General features: G+C 40.7%; 1 protein-coding gene across 2 annotated transcripts in view; it reads left to right on the top strand.

Annotated features, from left to right (window-relative positions):
- The window catches only part of sema6a (sema domain, transmembrane domain (TM), and cytoplasmic domain, (semaphorin) 6A), a 105,373-nt gene that overhangs the window by 27,846 nt on the left and 58,990 nt on the right, over positions 1-18,537 (top strand). For both annotated transcript variants that reach the window (XM_040155494.1, XM_040155493.1), the window contains exon 2: positions 17,930-18,089. In XM_040155494.1, coding sequence (XP_040011428.1) covers positions 17,990-18,089 — 100 coding nt within the window. In that variant the 5' untranslated portion in view covers positions 17,930-17,989. The remainder of the gene's footprint in view (positions 1-17,929; positions 18,090-18,537) is intronic.

Here is an 18,537-nt window from a genome sequence, read left to right as displayed (position 1 = left end):
TCAGGATTTAGAAAAGTCTTGTCATTACTAACAGTGCAATAGACTATGAGTACAGTGAGACTTCCCTAACATTGTGGCTGGCAAATATCAGGGTGAAATTACTGATAAGATTTATTTGTTATTTTGAACTGGAAAATAAAAATACACCAATAGGTCTATTTGAATGGCACAAAAGTCATCACCCATATTTTGCATGATTGCAAAAAGGCAGGTTGGAAAAGTAATTACAGTAAATAGCTTGTCTTTTAAATGGTTAACTAATACACAAGTACAGAAATATAATGTGGGAATCAACCCAGGGTAGGTACTGTACAGTGATTTGTAAAATTATGTCTAAAATACCAATGAGGTTTATTGCTAATTATCCCGTTGTTGCATTATCCTTCTTTTACAGATTTAGTTACCACAGAGTTTTAAGGTCGAGATAGTAATCACATCTCCCTAACAATGAGACTAGATGCAGTGGAGGATCTATACTGCTGCACTGTAGTTTGTTAGTCACTTACACAAAGACAAATTTTGCATTTACAGTAGTAGGCTACTCTGAGTTTTGGTGTCACTGAAAAGAAGCAGCTTTTGAAGTCCCTTAAAAAACTTGAGAGTGAAAAAACACACAAAAATGCAACTTTATGATTGCTAAGTTTGTTAAAATCCCTTTCACATAAGTAGTCTTCTAAATTCTGCAGGAGTATTTCCGTTAAGCCAGCTTGATCAGGGTATTAAGCCTTAGCATTGTCTGACAAGATAGCTCCTTTGCATTGTTTTCTGTTTAAAAATTGCATGTCAGTGGAATTAAATGCACAAATAGTTAAATGGTTTAAGTATCCGGATGAGCAACTTGATCCTCTTATGTCTTTAGGGAGCCTAACTCTGTCAGTAAAGCACAGATTTCATTGTTGCAGCTAGCAGACTGCAAAGTGCTGTCTTGCAGGCTTTCTTTGTGATTGCGTGCACGTGAAGGTGCATGTGCATGTTCCTGATGCTACAGGCCCTGTCCTTGGATTAGAGGTGGCGCTGGTGTTGGTAGCAATGGTTTGGAGGGAATCATATCTGGGTGGATGAAAGGAGGATTGGATGGAGGGAAGGATTGAAGGGAGGAGCAGGTTACCCCAGGGACTCATCAAAAGAAGACAGAATGAGGGAAACAAGAAGAAAGAAAAAAAAGGAGGACATTGCCTGTCTGCGTTTTTTCTTTCCAAGGCCAGGGTGACAGCAGCTGAGGCCTGCTTACTGTTGTTGCCTTTCAGCTGAGTGGATATTTGAACCCTGAGCAACCCTCTCCTTCTTCTCCTCTATCTCTGCCTCCCTCCTTCTCCTCTTCGCTTCATTTTGTGTCTTCAATGCCATTAAGTTGATTTACATTATTCAGACAAACTCATTAATCACATTTTCCCCTGGATATAATCTGCTTGTCAATCTGAACCCTAGCAAGGATGAGGGGAGGGAAGCAAAAAAAGAAAAAAGAAAGAATGACTGAGGTGAAGAAAAATTAGGTAGACAGATGGATTATGTTCTGCTGGAGGGTTGCTTGGACTGAACAGCCAAACCAGTGCAGTTCACTGTGATTGAACTCATCTTTACAGATATTTCGTCTGCGTGAAGCGAGCCAGACTTGGGTTTATCTCAAGAGCCAGATGGACATGAGGGAGATAGAGAAACCCTAAGAAAGGAAGAGAGAGGTAAAGACAGAGAGGGGTAGCCAGAGATGGGGACAGAAATGGGAAAAGAGAAAGGAGAGAAAGGAGAGACAGGAGAGAGAGAGAGAGAGAGAGAGGGAAAGATGTGGAGTCAGGGGAGGCTCCAGCCACAGTCTTTCAGTCAATGATGATGAATTACTTTGACAGAGACAATCAGGATGAAATGTTAATGCGAGTGCGCCAGAGGATGCAGTCACAGCCAGGCTAAGTCCTCCTATGGGGAAATAAAATGGTTGGTTAGAGCACACAAACACACTCACACAAAATCGCCCTCAAATGCACACATGCATGCCCAGATACAGAGGACAGTCATATAACTAATCAATGAGAAAATGGAGGTTCTATTTGCCAGCTGTTTGGTCATGTATATATATCACCGCAGTGAAGGATGAATTGTATAAAATGCCACTGCTCTCCTGGCCTCTGTATACAAGTAGGTGTGTGTATGTCTGGACAGTGTTTGCTTCTGGAGCTAAGAGGAGATATTCATACCGTGTAGCAGAGGCTGCGTGGGCTGCTGGGCTTGTCTACAAATCCAAATTTTCAAATCTCACAATGTACTGTCACAAAACAACTGAAAACATTTGGGTACTAACATCTTTTGTGCACCATTTCCTCTCATTCTCTCTCAATCTAATGATGGTAGTTTTGCAGCAGACCAGTGAAAGAAATAATGGCTACATGTTTTGGCATGCCTGCTTAACACTGCTGCATCTTCTAAACTGATAAATGCTGAATTTTCCCGCTCCTGTTTTTTTAGTCATACTAAAAAGACATGGCTGTTGATGGCAATGGCCGCCTGCTGAGACTGAAATATCTCAATAACAATTGGATAAATTGCCATGAAATGTAGTACAGACATCAAAGGCTTCCAGAGGAAAAAAACCAATTGACTCCATTGATCACCTGACAGGTTGGGAGGTTGACATTTGTAGGTGTCAGTGAAACTTTTCAATGGCTAATGACAAAATACCTACAAAAGTAACATAATTCCCATCAGCCTCAGCTGTACTTCGTGTTTAGTGCTAATTAGCAAATGTTGGCATGCTAACACGCTAAACTAAGATGATGGACATGGTAAATATCATACCTGCCTAACATCAGCATGTTAGCGTTGTCATTGTGAGCATTTTAACATGCTGGAATTAACATATAGCTCCAAACACTGCTGTGCCTATAGTCATACAGAGCTGCTAGCACGCCTGTGGACTCATTTAATAAAACGAGCAAAAACGATCAGTCATCTATAAAAGTAAGTACTCCAAAATAAAGATGTATAAAGATGCTGCTACTTTCATGAATCAGTGTCTTCTGGCTCTCAATCATTTAGGACTGATAGAGTATGACTGTTCTTTTGTTTCTTTCAAATACCAAAGTGTTTGAGACAAAAAAGGTGCCTCCCTCCACACGATTCATCAAATTCCCCTGAAAACTGGACTGTGATGATAAATCTTCATCCACTGAATAAACAGCTATGATAGATGTGTCTGCTTAAACAAAAACGTTGATTTTCTTAAATCCGCCTCTTCTCTGTCACAGTTCAGTGGCCATTCCCCAACTTCTCTTTAAACTCTCTCTTCAGATCGTTCCATGAACTGTGAGAGCATATAATTAAGAGAAGCCGGTTCTAACCGTTTTGTACCTGATATACTGTAGGTTTGTTGTCTGGCAGTGAGTCAGGCAGACAGAGAAGGAGACAGAAAAAGAGAAAGACAAAGAGCCAGGCAGACAAGGAAATAGCTAGATTTTTTTTCATGGTTTTGATTGAGAGGAAGCAGTAATCTTGGCATTAGCTTAACATCCCTGAGAGAGGGCTTGACAGGCTTCGGTTTCCCTCTGTGTTTCCACTGTGTAAAACCTGGGAGCTGCAGGTAGGCACACGCCCACCATCTGACCGACTGACTGTAACACAACACCTGCAAGGGCAAGCACATAACCACATGGCGGATTGTAGAAACACGCACAACAGCCCATCACTGCAGTCTCTCTCCTCAGTCTCTTCACACTCAATCCTTCATTATCACTCAGACTGAGAACAATACGTCAGGGCTGAGGCTCTCACCACCTTCAGCCTGGCTACCTTCGCTTTTTTCCCCCTTTATTTTCCCCTGCTCTGTCCTTATGCGCACTGGAAGTCGTAAATGCAGATCTTTAGATGTTGCCCGAATGGGTAATGGAAGAGGTTAGAAGGTTATAAGGTTAAAGATGAAAGCCAGAGCAACTGGTTGAGGTTTTTGGCGGAAGCCTTTTATGTGGTGTATTCTTCTAAGCTCTTTTTCTGCTTGTGAGTGGCTGAAATAAAAAGAAGTAATAAAAAAAAATAAATCAGGATTCGTGAGTGTGAAATGGGTGGCTGTTAAAGCTTTTATCACTTGAGAAGAACAACACTTAGTAAGTTATGGTGTGAAAGAAAAAACAGATAAGAGAGAATAATTGTATCTTCCAAATACCAGACTACAATTTTTCAGCAATTATGCAGCGTTAACCCTAAACTGTTTTTCTTCCAGTGCAGTGCTGATTTGTATTCTGGAAATTATACAGCTATTTTCTTTGTTTTACGATTTTGAATGAATTATGATGCATCTATTGTGTTCACCTGACCACACATATTTTTCACTGTTGTTCTGTAGAATCCTAAATTTGAATTAAAAAAAAAATCTGAAAAAAAACCCAGAATAAATAAACATACAAAAACAAACAAACAAACAAAAAAACAATCGTTTTAATCATGACAGTAGTTAATTTGCATTTTTCTATATGCTGAAAATGTTTAGCCAATGACTGTAGTGTTCCCAAATCCTGCTCAGTCAAGTAAGTAATCCTTTCATTGTGGTTAAAATATGACATTTCATATAAAAATAGTTAAGCTGTCTGCCTTTTGTTTTTCAGCACCCCAAAACAGTGGCAGTAAGAAACAAAAACAAAACAAAACAAAAAAAACTTTGTATTTTTTATCGTGTCATCTTTTTGACCTTTTGGGATATGAAGAGGAAAAGATGTAAGTATTAAAGACTTCAAACTTAGCCCAGTATCTGTACAAACTAGCTAACCTCGTTCTGGCCTGGCTCAGCTCAGCTCAGGTCAGCTCAGCTCTGAGACCCCACGGGGGAAATTTACAGCAATGATGTATAGACCTAGACACTGAATTAATGCAACATTTCCATTAGAAAAATTGCACGACACAGCTGATAGAAGAAGTTAGTGATCACAAAGACACTGTGACACAATACAGAAAATTGCTTATCGGAGAACCGTCATCTGCACTTTGCTGAAATTTGTGAGGCAGAGATAGGACAGAGACAGAGACAGCACTATGTACGTTCACCTGGAAAGGCTGAGTTGAGGGAGTCAGATGCTGAAAAGAATCTTCTCATGTGAAGAAAATAGTTTCATGTGACACTTTAAATACATTTCAGCACAAATGTCAATTAGTTTCTGCCTACTCTAACACTTAGAAAATTGAGGTGATTATATATACAGATATATAGATATAATTTCCTACTGTTCTCCATGTGTTAGTATGCAATTTTAAAGTCTCTGAAGTACAAGCGGTGTTCATTGTAACCGTACACTGTAATTACAGCATAATTACTGTGCATATGAGAAACCATGATGTGAGTCTTGTTTCAGACAGATGTAAAACAAACACAAGGTTTAGATTCTCTATGCTTTCACACAGTACTGTACTTTCATAGTCTTACCTCTGTCTGTCTCGATTTTCTCTTATAAAACCTCTTTTGCATCAGGTCTTGCACCCCAAAGGTGGGAGTCTGTTTCAAAATGACCTCCCTTAAGAAAACAGCATGTATTTTTAGTTGTCACACGCTGTTACATTTACAATTAGCATGTGTACTTTTCGCTCATGCTGCCCAAACAGCCAAGCGTTTAAAGTGTTATGGGCACTTGCATTACCATTACATCACTTACAGTAGACTACAGCAGGACGAACATTGGGAGAATTGTATTTTTTTTCTTTTGCCTATGCTGATCTCATAACATTGTTCACTTATCTTACTTTTATCCCGGGGCTGTCCTTTACGCTGCTGCATAAATGAACTTGTGGAGCTGCAGAGCTGCTTTTCTATATTGATTTTGTGGTCTCATTATAAAGAATGCACCTCTCTTGTGGCACCAGTATTCATACAGCTCATTACATGAACCTGGCATTCAGTGTTTATTAACTCATACTTCAGTGCCTGCCATGTAAATGTTCTCAGTTTCATAACTTGTTTGATATTTAAAAAAGGATCACATTCTATTTCTAACCTTTTGTCAAATGAGCACATATAGGGCCCAAAGTGATGCATGCACAGCAGCTATAATCACATTTTGAGTCAACTGAGGTTAACTAATAATCCAGCCCTATGTACGCACAAACCCTAAAGGGATTTTGTTTGTAGGTTTATAGGTAATTGTTAGTGGATAATTTGCCTACACTACTAAGTAATCTTTGTATCTACGTCAAAATATTTATTGCCTTTTAGAGACAGTTAGGAAAAGATATTCGACTTGAGGTTTACTTCATATGGTAAGAGTAGTTACAAAAAAAGGATTTTTTTTTCTCCATTAAAAACGTTACATGTCCACAGGCTGTCACTTCACTGAAGAGGGGCTTGCCTGTATAGCAGCTAGTCTTGTATTCCTGTTCCCATGAGAAGTGTCTTACAGACATGCTATTCCATAGCATCGTGGGCATAGTGACACGCTAAGTGGTCTAAATTGCACTGATTGGCTTGGCTCTAATCAGGTTATTTATTACCTTTTAGAGACAGTTAGGAAAAGATTTTTGACTTTAAGTTTACTTCATATGGTAAGAGAATATGCAAAAAAAGGATTTCTTGTCTCCATTAAAAACGTTACATGTCAGCAGGCTGTCACTTCCCTGAAAAAGGGGCTTGCCTGTATAGCAGCTAGTCTTGTATTCCTGTTCCCATGAGAAGTGTCTTACAGACATACTATTCTATAGCATCGTGGGCATAGTGACACGCTAAGTGGTCTAAATTGCACTGATTGGCTTGGCTCTAATCAGGTTTAGAGACAGCAACATTGGTTTCCTGAAGGATTACATGCTCATATCACTTCCCTTGTGTATCTCCGAATGCATCTTGTTTTTTTTGTTTGTTTTTTTTAAAATCTCTTCTCTTTCATATCTTGTGTTTCTTAACTACTCTCACTTCTCCCTGCTTCCCGCTACATTGTAATTTATCGACAGTTGAAGCAGAACACAAGCAATAAATAGCCATCAAATGTCTTTCCCATGTTAGAGTTGATCACTGTTCTCCTTGTATTGTGTTACCTCATCTTGTGACATAATGGTAATGGTTATGACAATCACCATTCTGCTGCAGACTGACACAATTTATTTACAAATGGCTGTACTGCATTGTGTAAAACATTTTCTTTTCATTCTTTTTTATTTTGCACACTGGTGGGGCGTCTCAACGATCTGCCCGCCTGAGCATTGTCATCTTGTTCATTAGTTCAGAGCTGGATGTGAGCTGCATCACTCCTACAATATGGTTTGTTGAGATAACAACATTCAGACAAATTCATTCTGTTCATTGGCAATACAACAACTACTGTGGTGTAATGTGTGGTCAGTCAGTGACTGTGGCCTAGTGCAGCAGCTGGATTGAATGTCCTGGTTTATCGGAGGTGATTCATAATGCCATTGGATATGATGCACTAACAGAAAACAAGATACTCTGTTATCAGTATCACGGGCTAACACAGAACGTAATTATATTTAGTTTATTCCATCTGCCATTATAAATATATGTTTCCTGTCATAGAGGGAAATTGAGAGAAACAGAGGCTGTGGTATGAGGCTTTATTGTATTCTGAAGATGTATGTGGTGTTTAGTTGCAGGGAGGGCAGGGAAGCTGAGAGAAGGAAGGTAAGGAAAGGAAAACAAAGAGAATGAGAAAATGTCATGTACAGAAACTGACTGAACAAGATGGTTTGTACTAAGTGAATAAGAAATAGAGACAGATAATAAGAGAGAGACTAAGAAAGTGTGTGTCAGTGGTGTGCTCTGCTCTCCCCTGACCCGTGGCTAGCACATTACCTTAATAGAGATTAGCATCATGCTCAGTCAGATCTGATAGGCCTGTTGCTGTGGAACAGAGGGCCAGCTAGCCAGTTATCATCAAGGACACCGATTCAATCACTTAGCATAATAGAACCTGTATCAAATGAACTGGGAGCTCAACAAGAAAATGCCATTAACGGAGCTAAAATGATTTTCTGTGATAGCAAAACAGCAGATTAATCACGCTACAATTGCAGACTTTATGACTGAAACCGGTGCACATATCTTGTGTTATTGAGTAGCATTATTTACAAGGTAACATGATATTTTTATGGCTTTTACTTCTTCCTTCGGTCACAAGGATGTGTAATTGACGATACGTGTATGCTGATGTCTCTAGTATGCTTCTCACTGTTTGCAGCATTGCATTGCTAATCGTGCAGTTACTCAATGCACACTTGATGGATTGTCGAAAAGTGGCGCAGTTCAACATACTGCAAAGCTTACTGAACGGCAGCAGCGGAGAGAGGTGTCCTTAGGTGCACAATGAGGTACAGATAGAGATGGTATCACACATTGTAAAACTTTGAAGCACACCTATTATGAAGAAGCAGGATACTGTGAGATTTGAAAACTGCACCAGATGGATACAACAACAGAAAATGATCACACCTCTTATTCTGTCCCTGCAGGCCACCCGTTTATATCCTGTGTCTGCTTTTCCATTTTAGTTGCGAGGAGAGGAAAAGAACACAACAATCAACCAGCTGCAATAGTTGAGTGTTAAAGCACATGCCAAAAAATACCAGTACACACACACACACACACACACACACACACACACACACACGCATGCACAGACACACACACACACACACACACACACACACACACACACACACACACACACACACACACACACACACACACACATAAATGTTTTTGATATTTCTTTCTATTACTGTTACCAGTACAAGGTTAAACTATTTTATCATTGAGGTATCTCTGCCTTTGTCCAACAGCAGAGGTCATGTTGGTTGCAGATACTGATGCATAACATTTTCATGACTTCATACATACATGCCGTATTGATTGTAACTTTATGTCTAATTAGTCAAGGTCCAGCAAGGATAAAAATACCCATTTCTGTCTTCCAAATCCCCCTGGGCCAGCTTCATCCATATTAAAACCACTTAGTGAGCAGCCACTGAATATTGACTTTGAGACTTTTCTCATTTACAGCCCAGGCCAGTTGAGGAAAAGTGTTTGTAACTATCCAGCTCTCGGGCCAGAATTACAGCTATTGTTTTATTGATTGTTCATCCCCTTTTATTTGTGGGAAAACCACGCCAGGAACACAGTGTCCCTCAGCTACTTCTTCCGTACTTCTCTACATACCCCAAACTAATTTCTACTATGACTCAAAGAACTTATGCATGAATTGCTGCAAGTCTATCAAGCTTTCCTCTCTTCCAGTTAGTGAACCAGTTTTTTTTTCTCTTCTAGCAATTACATAAAAAATCATTTTAGGGCTCATGCATTTTGGATTTGGAAATACTTAACCAGAGACCCACAGAATTGGATTTCTCTGTTATGCTTTTCCCTGCTGATGGCTTTGCTGATGTTTACTAAGGACGAAAGCCTGAGGAGGATGTGCTTAACCCTTCCTTGAAGTCTTATCCTCCTGCTCCTGCATTTAGTTCCTCATGTAGTGGACTCACATTTCTAAACATATTGTTGTATGTTTTCAACCCCAGGCAGCCGAATTTAAAGCATTACTTGACTCACCAACCTTACAGGCTGGAAGTCCCAGGTCTGTATCATGACTAAGCATAGCGTGGCATGGCACAGCATCGCCTGAAGGCACCCTGCAGTCGGCTTTCATAAAGTGAGTTTCCAAGTAAAATGTGCATTATGCCGTGTGACAGTTTCGACACCCCCATCACTGCTCCACAGGGCGCTGAGCTTCAGTCATTCCAGCATCTCTCCCTCTGCAGAGTTAATGTGGCATTTAGCTCAGTGACATTCTGAGTTTTTTTTTTTTTTACTGCTATTTTCTTCCCTGCTGCACCTCAGGAGAAACACGGAGTCTCAGTATGTATCTCTCAGCTGCTTTTGCTCTTTGGGCCAGGGTCAAACTAAACACTAGACAGGTGATCTTTACTCAAAATGATCAACTATTGTATGGACCGACAAAGGTATGGCCTTATGTTACAAGACGTATAAAGCGAAAAGGGATAAACAGGATGATGTCAAAAAAATCTGAAAGGCAGGCGGAGTGCCTTCAGACCAAAGAGATAATTGAATCAAAAGAGATACAGAGATAGCCACGTACTACAGCACATGTCCTTATCAGCGGCAAATTTCTCTGCTTTCCTCACATAGCTCTGTATCAGCTGCTTCCAGATTGATTAAGTCGCCCTGCTTGTATCATCGCGAGCGATGACTGACATGCCCGCAAAAGGTTCTGATATTTAAATGTGTAACCTTCTTTTTTTTGGGGTCAATCTCTTAAGCACCAGTTGTGTGTGTGATGTGAATTGGGCTTTGTGTTTGTGTGTGGGGTTGAATGTGTGTCACAGAGTGGGGGAGTGTTTTGATTCATAAATGCTTTTTCCAGACAAAGGATAAGGCGCAGTCTGCACCACACTCACCTTCTACTTTTCTGCTGCCATTGTCGAGAAGAATTAGGAGTATGAGAAGAGCAGAGAAATGGAGGAAGGATGTTGATACCAAAATAAAGGTCCTCATTAAGTCCATGAGAGATAGTGAAGGAACACTGATGCTGTATGGGCATGATAGACAAAGAGTAAACATGACTGAGACTTTACAGCCTTGCTAGCAGCTCTGTGAGATTGTACTAAGCCACTGCATGGCTTTGAGCTGAATGCTAACGTCGGAATGCTAACATGTTCACAATGATAATGCTTACATGCTGATGTTTAACAGGTATAAGGTTTTACATGTTCGCAATCTCAGTTTATCGCGCGATAGCAACTTAAATTTACTAGTTAGCATGCTAAGTACATCATAGGCTGATGCGAATGTCATTAGTTTTTGGGTATTTGGTTATAAACCAAAGTATTGGACAAATTTTTACCTGATGATGCCACTAGAGGAAAGTTAAGGGTCTGCCAAAATTACAATTCATCCTGGTGGGAATGTGAATGTCTGTTCCAAATTATATGGTAGTCCATTCAACAGTAGTGAAGACCTTTTACTAAACATACAAAAGGAATAGGCACTAAATCAAAAGTAAAGGGATCGTCAAAGTCTTATATCTGTACGAAACATAATGGCAATCCATTCAATAAATATTGTGTTATTTCACTCTAGACCAAAGTCCTAGCATGGATAAAAAGAGAGAAATAGTCAGGGTGAAATACCCATAGCATCAAGCAGAAAAGTTTGCAGGTTTGGATATTTTCCTTTTGTCCCTGTCTGTTTTTTTTGTTAAATATCCAGATTTTTACATCCTTTTCCTGGCCATTTATAGGCTAATCTAAGTCAATGTAACATATCTTACATATTTGCATTAAATTTACATACATTTAAAATATTTGTTTTACATGTTTTAGTCAGATTAATTTTGGGGCCTCATCTCAACCCCAGCAGCCTTACAAGTTCTTGTCCTACTTTTAAAAATGATGTAGAGAGTTGTAGGTAGTTATCGCCTCTCATCTTTCCCCTCCGTTGATTTCTGCTGGTGGCCGGGTTGGTGTGATGTCAGTTTACTTTGGATCACTCTCAGACAGCGAACACCCATTAACCTCCCCTCCTCTTCCCCTCTCTGCTTTGCTATATTTTCTTTTCCTTTCCTCTCCTCTCCTCTTCTTGTGATACGTTTTAATTTTACTTTTTAGTCTCCTTATTTCTAAATCTATGGTAATTTGCTACAAAGAGTGTCCTCAATACATTCCAAAAAAGAATATCCATTGCTTCGCGACAGATAATTGTTTTTAATGATTAAGAAGCACAGAGGCATGTCCAGTCCTAATGGCTTTTAGATCACGGAGGCAGAGTTATAAAGATAGCAGCTTATCTCCAGTCACTGAATGTCTTTGTCAGGTTTCTGTTGTTCCAATCTGGCGCTTTGCTTCTCCCTTCTCGCTGTTCTTCTGTCTCTTTTCCCTCTTGTCGTTTTTGAGTTTTCTTTGGTCTGCTTCCAGAATCAATCCGTCACCAGACGTTCTTGCATTCGGGCTTCTGTTTCAATAAAGGGCTACAGCGACAGGGTGTCTCATTCATGCCCACTTCATTGTCTTTTAATAATCAAACCATGATTGATTACCACCATACAGATATTCATTTGGAAACCAAATCCAAGGGGAAAAAAAACAGGGGACGAAAAGGAACCACCAGTATGCTTTCTGACAGATCAAGGACTATTTGTGGTAGTATGTATGTGAGTGTGTGTGTGTCTGTATTTGTGTGCTTATATTGGATGCTAGTTTGGCTCTCAAAAAGACAGGCAGGGTCCTCCCTCTCCATTCGCTCCTCTTATCATGGCCTCCTGGGTTCAGGCAGACAGCTCTTCCTGCCTTTTCTGTCTGATTTATCAGGCCAGGGCTGACAAGTGTAAACACCTGACAAGGTATCCTCCCCATTTGGGAGCCCTAGGTTGTTGGATGTGTTCCATTTTTTAATCCCTATATTGTGGATCAATGCATTATTCTCACCTGGCATGCCTCCAGCATGCCCGTGAACAGGTGTGGTCTGAAGCTCTGTTAGGTTCAACAGTATGGTAGTTATGTGGCTGAGTTGTAGGGGTAAATAGTTTTAATGTTGTCCAGTGTTCGGAGTGCTATGTTCACGCCTGTGTGTAAGGTCTGCTTCTACTTTGTAACGCTGTGAGGTTGTCATAGAGCAGACCCTTCTGAAGTTACTGGAATTACCCTGCTGTCATTAATGAGCCTGTAAAATCGCTTTGGCTTTTATTCAGTTCCAGCAACCATGAAAAGCAACTGGAAAAGCAACACACAGATAAACCAGTGTTCTCTCTCAGACACCCTTTTTACTACTTTTATTCATGTTTAAAGGCTTGGTTCATCTGTTGAAGTGCAGAGGTGTGCAGTTAGTTTTGATTTTATTTGTCCAGGTTTTGAGCTTTCCCTCAATGAGTTTTTTCCCTCCACCAAACACAATGCAGATGACTCAGATTGCTCACAGGATTACAAAAATGACTTTTGAAAATTCAATGGTAAATTGTTGTTGCAGAAAAAATTTCTGGATAGTCCACAGAACATGAACAGTTTTCTTTGGAACTACTTTTTGAAGAAATACTCACAGTGAAAACTGTGAGGTCTGGGGATTATCATGAGTAACATAGAAAATATGTTTCCTTAAAATTTGGTTAAACAGACACTTAAATTACGACACCAAATTCTTGAACTGATGCAAAAACCCAAACATGTATGGTGTATGGTATTCTGCTTGCATCCTCTGTTAATAAAATTCAAATCAAAGATACAAGTTGCACATCCTCCAAATGTGGTGACTGGCCACAATTACACATAAACATCTAACAGCACATTGCCAGTGGGCTACCCCTTCTCTTTAGCATTCCTGTCATCTGTAAAACCTTCAGCACCAATCTGTGGACATTACCCAGACTGCCAAATATAAACACAAGCAGACTGCACTCGTATCAAAGCTGTCAGAGAGCATTTACAAGAAGCTGCTACTTTAAAGCCATTTTATGGAACACTTTCACCTGACTAGTCTATGATCCAGAACCTACTTCTTAAAAGACAAGTGTGTGGCAATGACATGTATGAATACATTGTATTCACAATTACACAATTCGATCACGTGACACATCCATCTCTGTAGACAGAACGTACGACCTTATTTATGTCCTTAACACATAGGTCAGCTATTCTACACAGCTTACCACTCATATACATAGCAGCCATTCAAAATATGTTACCTGGACTAAGTACAGACTGATGGCCATGGAGCAAGCTGTGATGAACACACAAGAAGTCCTCCAAGTTGTTTTTAACTTCCTCCAGAATGACGCATTATCAGCATTATCTGATCTTACACCACTATGGCTAAGGCCTGGTTAGGTTTAGGAACAAAAACGACCTGGTTAGAGTTGAGTTAAAATTAGTATCACATTAAGGTTAGGGCACCTTGGTCATCGTGGTTACATTAATAACAACCACTTGGTTAAGGTTAGTGAGCGATCATGGTAATTGTTAAAAGAAACCAACGCTGACTGTTGGAAGGAAATGGGAAATGAACAGCTGTCACACGTATTAGAATCTGACTTTTTGTTGACCCATCCATCCACCCCAACCGCCTCCCCCCATGCGGACCTTTTGGCTCTGTAACAAAGTATGTTTGATTTGGGCATTTTGCTAAAACGACTGATGCTGTCGTTTTTCTATCATCAACAGGTCTGCTCTGATGTAATTAAATGGCAGGCTTGCACTTCATTGCACAGTTTGATGGCTGGCACAGTTGGGGCCTTAGGGAGATGAATAGCTGGGCCCTTCTCAGGATTAACTAGTTGTGTGTTTGTGCATGTATGAGTTTGACACAAGCTTCATCATGTGTGTCTGGACCTGCGTTTTCTGTCTGTTTGTGCACTCAAACTAAAGGTGCAGCTAAATGTTGGGTAACATTTCCTTCCTTTTCCTCACCTGAAGCCCACTGTGGCTGACCTTGTCGCTCTAATAAATGAGTGTTATTGTGTGTATGTTTTAGCTGCGAGCACCCATAGCTAAGCAATAACATCATTAGGCTTGATAATATGTTTATTTTTAAAGTTTAGTTTAATGTAGTTTAGGTTGGCTGCCCCCATGGGGCTTCTCAGTCTTGGGAGAGAAAGTGGATTTGTGTGTGTGTGTGTGTGTGTGTGTGTGTGTGTGTCTGTCTGTTGGTGATTGTTTGTCTGCTTTGAGTTGTCTGAATTTGTTTATTGCTAATATAGTTTGAGGTCATGTGTGTTTTCTTCCTGTTTTCTTCCTCAGTTTCTAGCTGAGTGCATGTTCTTCTTGCAAGAATACAAGGTGATTGAGTGTGTGTGTGTGTGTGTGTGTGTGTGTGTGTGTTTGTGTGTGTGTGTGTGTGTGTTCGCAATCATGGGTGTATAGTTATTCATAAGATGGCTGGGTATGCAGAGGGATTCTGGGGGGTCCTTGTGCTTTTATTACCTGCTGGTGGCCTCCTGCCAGCATCCAGCTTGATTAACTCTCCCCTCTCTTCCCTTTCTGCTTTACACGCACACACACACACACACACACACACACACACACACACACACACACACACACACACACACACAAACACACACACACACACACACACACACACACACACACACACACACACACACACACACACACACACACACACACACACACACCACCACCACCTACTTTATCACTGGAAGTGTGCAGGGGATGTAAGGGAATAGTAGTTAGGTTCTCAAAATGTTATTATCTATTAAAAGCCCGAGGAGGAGGCACAGGGCTTCATTGTTACTCTTTATGTCTTCTCTTTGGTTGTTTTTCAAGGAGAGCTTTTACAAGAGAGGATATCCACACACTTCCACCTGCCCAAGTGTGGTTTTTGGTAGTAGGTAATTTATTGCTGGAGTTTGAGCACATGTTTAAGCCTTGATCCCTGGATCCTGATGTTCCCAGTTTGTGAGTGTGTGTTGAAACAGACATCTACAGCACTGTACAAAAGTAGCATTTTAGATGAGGAATTAACACACACACGCACGCACGCACACACACACACACACACACACACACACACACACACACACACACACACACACACACACACACACACACACACACACACACACACACACACAAGGAAGCAATTTGCTCTTCTACAAAAAGAGTGTAAATCGGTAAAGACACCCTGTGTCTCGCTCCCTCCTGTTACTCATGTGTGGCAGCTGGTAATGAAAGGGCCACTGGAAGGCTTAGGGTTTCACTTAAGTCATTTTGTGCTCAATTTATTTTGTGTATCACAAGAGGCAGTGCGAGATGATTTGACTAACAGTTTTTAGCTTCCTATTACAACCCATTGATATAGATGGAGGATGTGCCTCACCTGCAGCAGCTACTGATTCTCAGCACGTGCAAGATAAATGTCTGGAGTATGATAAATCTCCTGAGATTAATTTCAACAAACAATAACACTACAGCATCTACATTCATATGGAAAAGCAGCTATTGCAGCCCGAGCCTATCTAAAAATATCATTTCAGAATTATTCCCATTTATTAGACTCTAGTACAAAGCCAGATCACATCTTGCTTTATAGATCTCCATCTCCATCTACTATCTCCATCCGTCATTCACTGTGTTAGCTCCCTCGGGGCTAACCTCCGTGCCTTGCGCCACTTCCTGCTCATCAATCAGTGAATTACTGGAGGACTTCCGGGTCAAGGGTCAGGAGAAAAACACAATTCAGCCCTCCACAGAGGTTTACTGTGCTGTATAGAGAGAGGCAAAAGCCCATTTTTATTTACAATTTGGATACAGTTGGAATTTACAGTGCAAGTGCAGCTCAGACAACCTTTGCTGTATGATATAGGTAATGATGAGGGAAAATCCATTTTAGTATTTCTCTTTAAAAAATACCTAGGTATGAAAAAAACCAAACAGTGTAAGGAGGACAGGAGTAGGCCAAGGAGTGAGGAAGGAGGAAGGAGAACAGATTGGCTTGTGAGATCAAGGTCGTATCCAGGCTTTAGTATTGGTATTCTCCTCAGTGTTAAAGTGATTCTCCTAGTGAATAGTGTTTTCATTCCTCCCCTGAATGAGATTCACGGGAGCATGGAGAGAGAGAGAGAGAGAGAGAGAGAGAGAGAGAGAGAGAGAGAGAGAGACATGACAAAGAAAAGAGAAAGTAATTCCCATCCTGTCTCTCTTTCTCCCTCCTTCCTCTCCCCCGTTCGTTCCCCCTTGGACATACAATAGCGAATGAAAATGTAGCGTGGGATAAACAACTTTTATCAGACTCGAGCAAATGAAATCGACTATTTTATTCAATTGTTCATCCCTGAAGCATACCCTACTTTATCTACCCAGCAACGTCTCACCCCTGCAGCTTCAGCTAGAGAAAAAGAAGAAGAAGGTGCTTTATGCAAATTAAATGCTTTATTCTTGATTAGATTACAGACGCAATAATTTTCTTGGATGATTTATGGGTGTAATTTGTTGCCACAAACTGCAAGAGTTGCCATAGTTTGTGCAATGAAGTCATTAGATTAACACAATTTAGGGCATCTGCTATAAAATCCACTTCGGTAAACACATACACATTACATTAGAAAATCCCCCTTGTTCAGGACATTGGGTTTTCAGGATTTAAATGTAAATATTTAAGAAAAAAGCATTCAGGTATTTCTTTTCCAGGAAATGGACAGTCATCACACTTACTGAATAAGAACAGAGAGTTGGCATATAAGGTAAACGAAGAGCAATGAGAAATTAGATGAAGAGGAAAGAAAGGGAAGTACAAGACTCCAGGTGGCTCTTAAACCACTGCTGTGGTAAACTGAGTGTTTAATTACCATACTGATATGCAGATTCAGCCTGTGGTAGTCATCGGCCTGTAGGAGTTAGGATGTGGGATTGCTACCCTTATAGGAGACAGACAAGTGGGAAATTAGGTATGTGCGACGCCATCCCGCCCCATCTCCAGGTACTGCCTCTACTTTACAGCAGGCTAATCTCAACAAGAGCCCTCCCACTTCACTAAGATCCTGTCACAGAGAGAGAAAGAGAGAGAGGGGAAGAGAGAAGCCTGACATCGATCTATGACGCATATTACCACCCTAATCCAATTAATTCTGTTTTGCTTGCAATGCGGCTCACTTGAGTCATCGAAAATACATATATAAATATATCTCTGACAGATTGCAATGGGCCGTGCAAAATGCACAAACAGCTAATTCAGGTGGACTTGAATTAGTTTTGCTAACTTCTTTCTTTTTTCTACCCCTCCTCATTTTCCCTCCGGCTGTGGAGTTGCTTTGTTTCACAGAAAAAAATGCAGACAATGAGGAGGGAAAATAAATGAGGAAGCGTTCAGATGAAACCAGATTTGGCTGACAAACTTTGTTTTCTTCTTTTTTTTCCTTGTGCCTTCCCCATTTCTTCTCTTCATCCCTCTCCATTGCATCCCTCTCCTCCTTGTCCACCACTTCTGTCTTTCTTTGTACAGGCTGAGGTAAATCTGTAGCAGAGGACCAGCAGCAGCAGCAGCAGCAGTGTGGGTGCGACCATGAGGTCAGAGGCCTTGTTACTCTACTTCACGCTACTGCAAATAGCCGGGGCAGGCTTCCCCGAAGACAGCGAGCCTATTAGCATCTCACACGGCAACTGTAAGTACATGCCTCTTTCTTTCTTTCTTTCTTTCTTTCTTTCTTTCTTTCTTTCTTTCTTTCTTTCTTTCGTTCTTTCTTTCTTTCATTCTTTCTTTCCTTCTTCCTTTCCTTCTTCCTTTCTCTTATTGTGCACTGTCCCTTTTCCCATCACAAGTCCTCACTCACTCTCTCCCTGCACTCTTTTCCCTCTCCTTTTTGTCTTCCACTTCGCAATTCCCCCTCTCAGTATCTGTGTCACTTGTTCTATCCTTTTGTTCCTCCACATCCCTCTCAACCCTTGCTTCCTCTGCAACCCCCACCTCCTCCTACACTGAATGCATTTTGAAGGCATGGAGTGTAATTTGGCGCCCAAGGTAGGCCCTCTACACACACTAAACTCAAGGACTTAAAGCAGCATTTGAAACGGAGCCCACCCCACATCAAAGGATAATCCCTTATTTTTCTG

Source organism: Xiphias gladius, chromosome 19 (genome assembly GCF_016859285.1).
Source record: "Xiphias gladius isolate SHS-SW01 ecotype Sanya breed wild chromosome 19, ASM1685928v1, whole genome shotgun sequence".
NCBI lineage: Eukaryota > Metazoa > Chordata > Actinopteri > Istiophoriformes > Xiphiidae > Xiphias > Xiphias gladius.
This window is presented reverse-complemented; position numbering and strand designations above follow the sequence as displayed.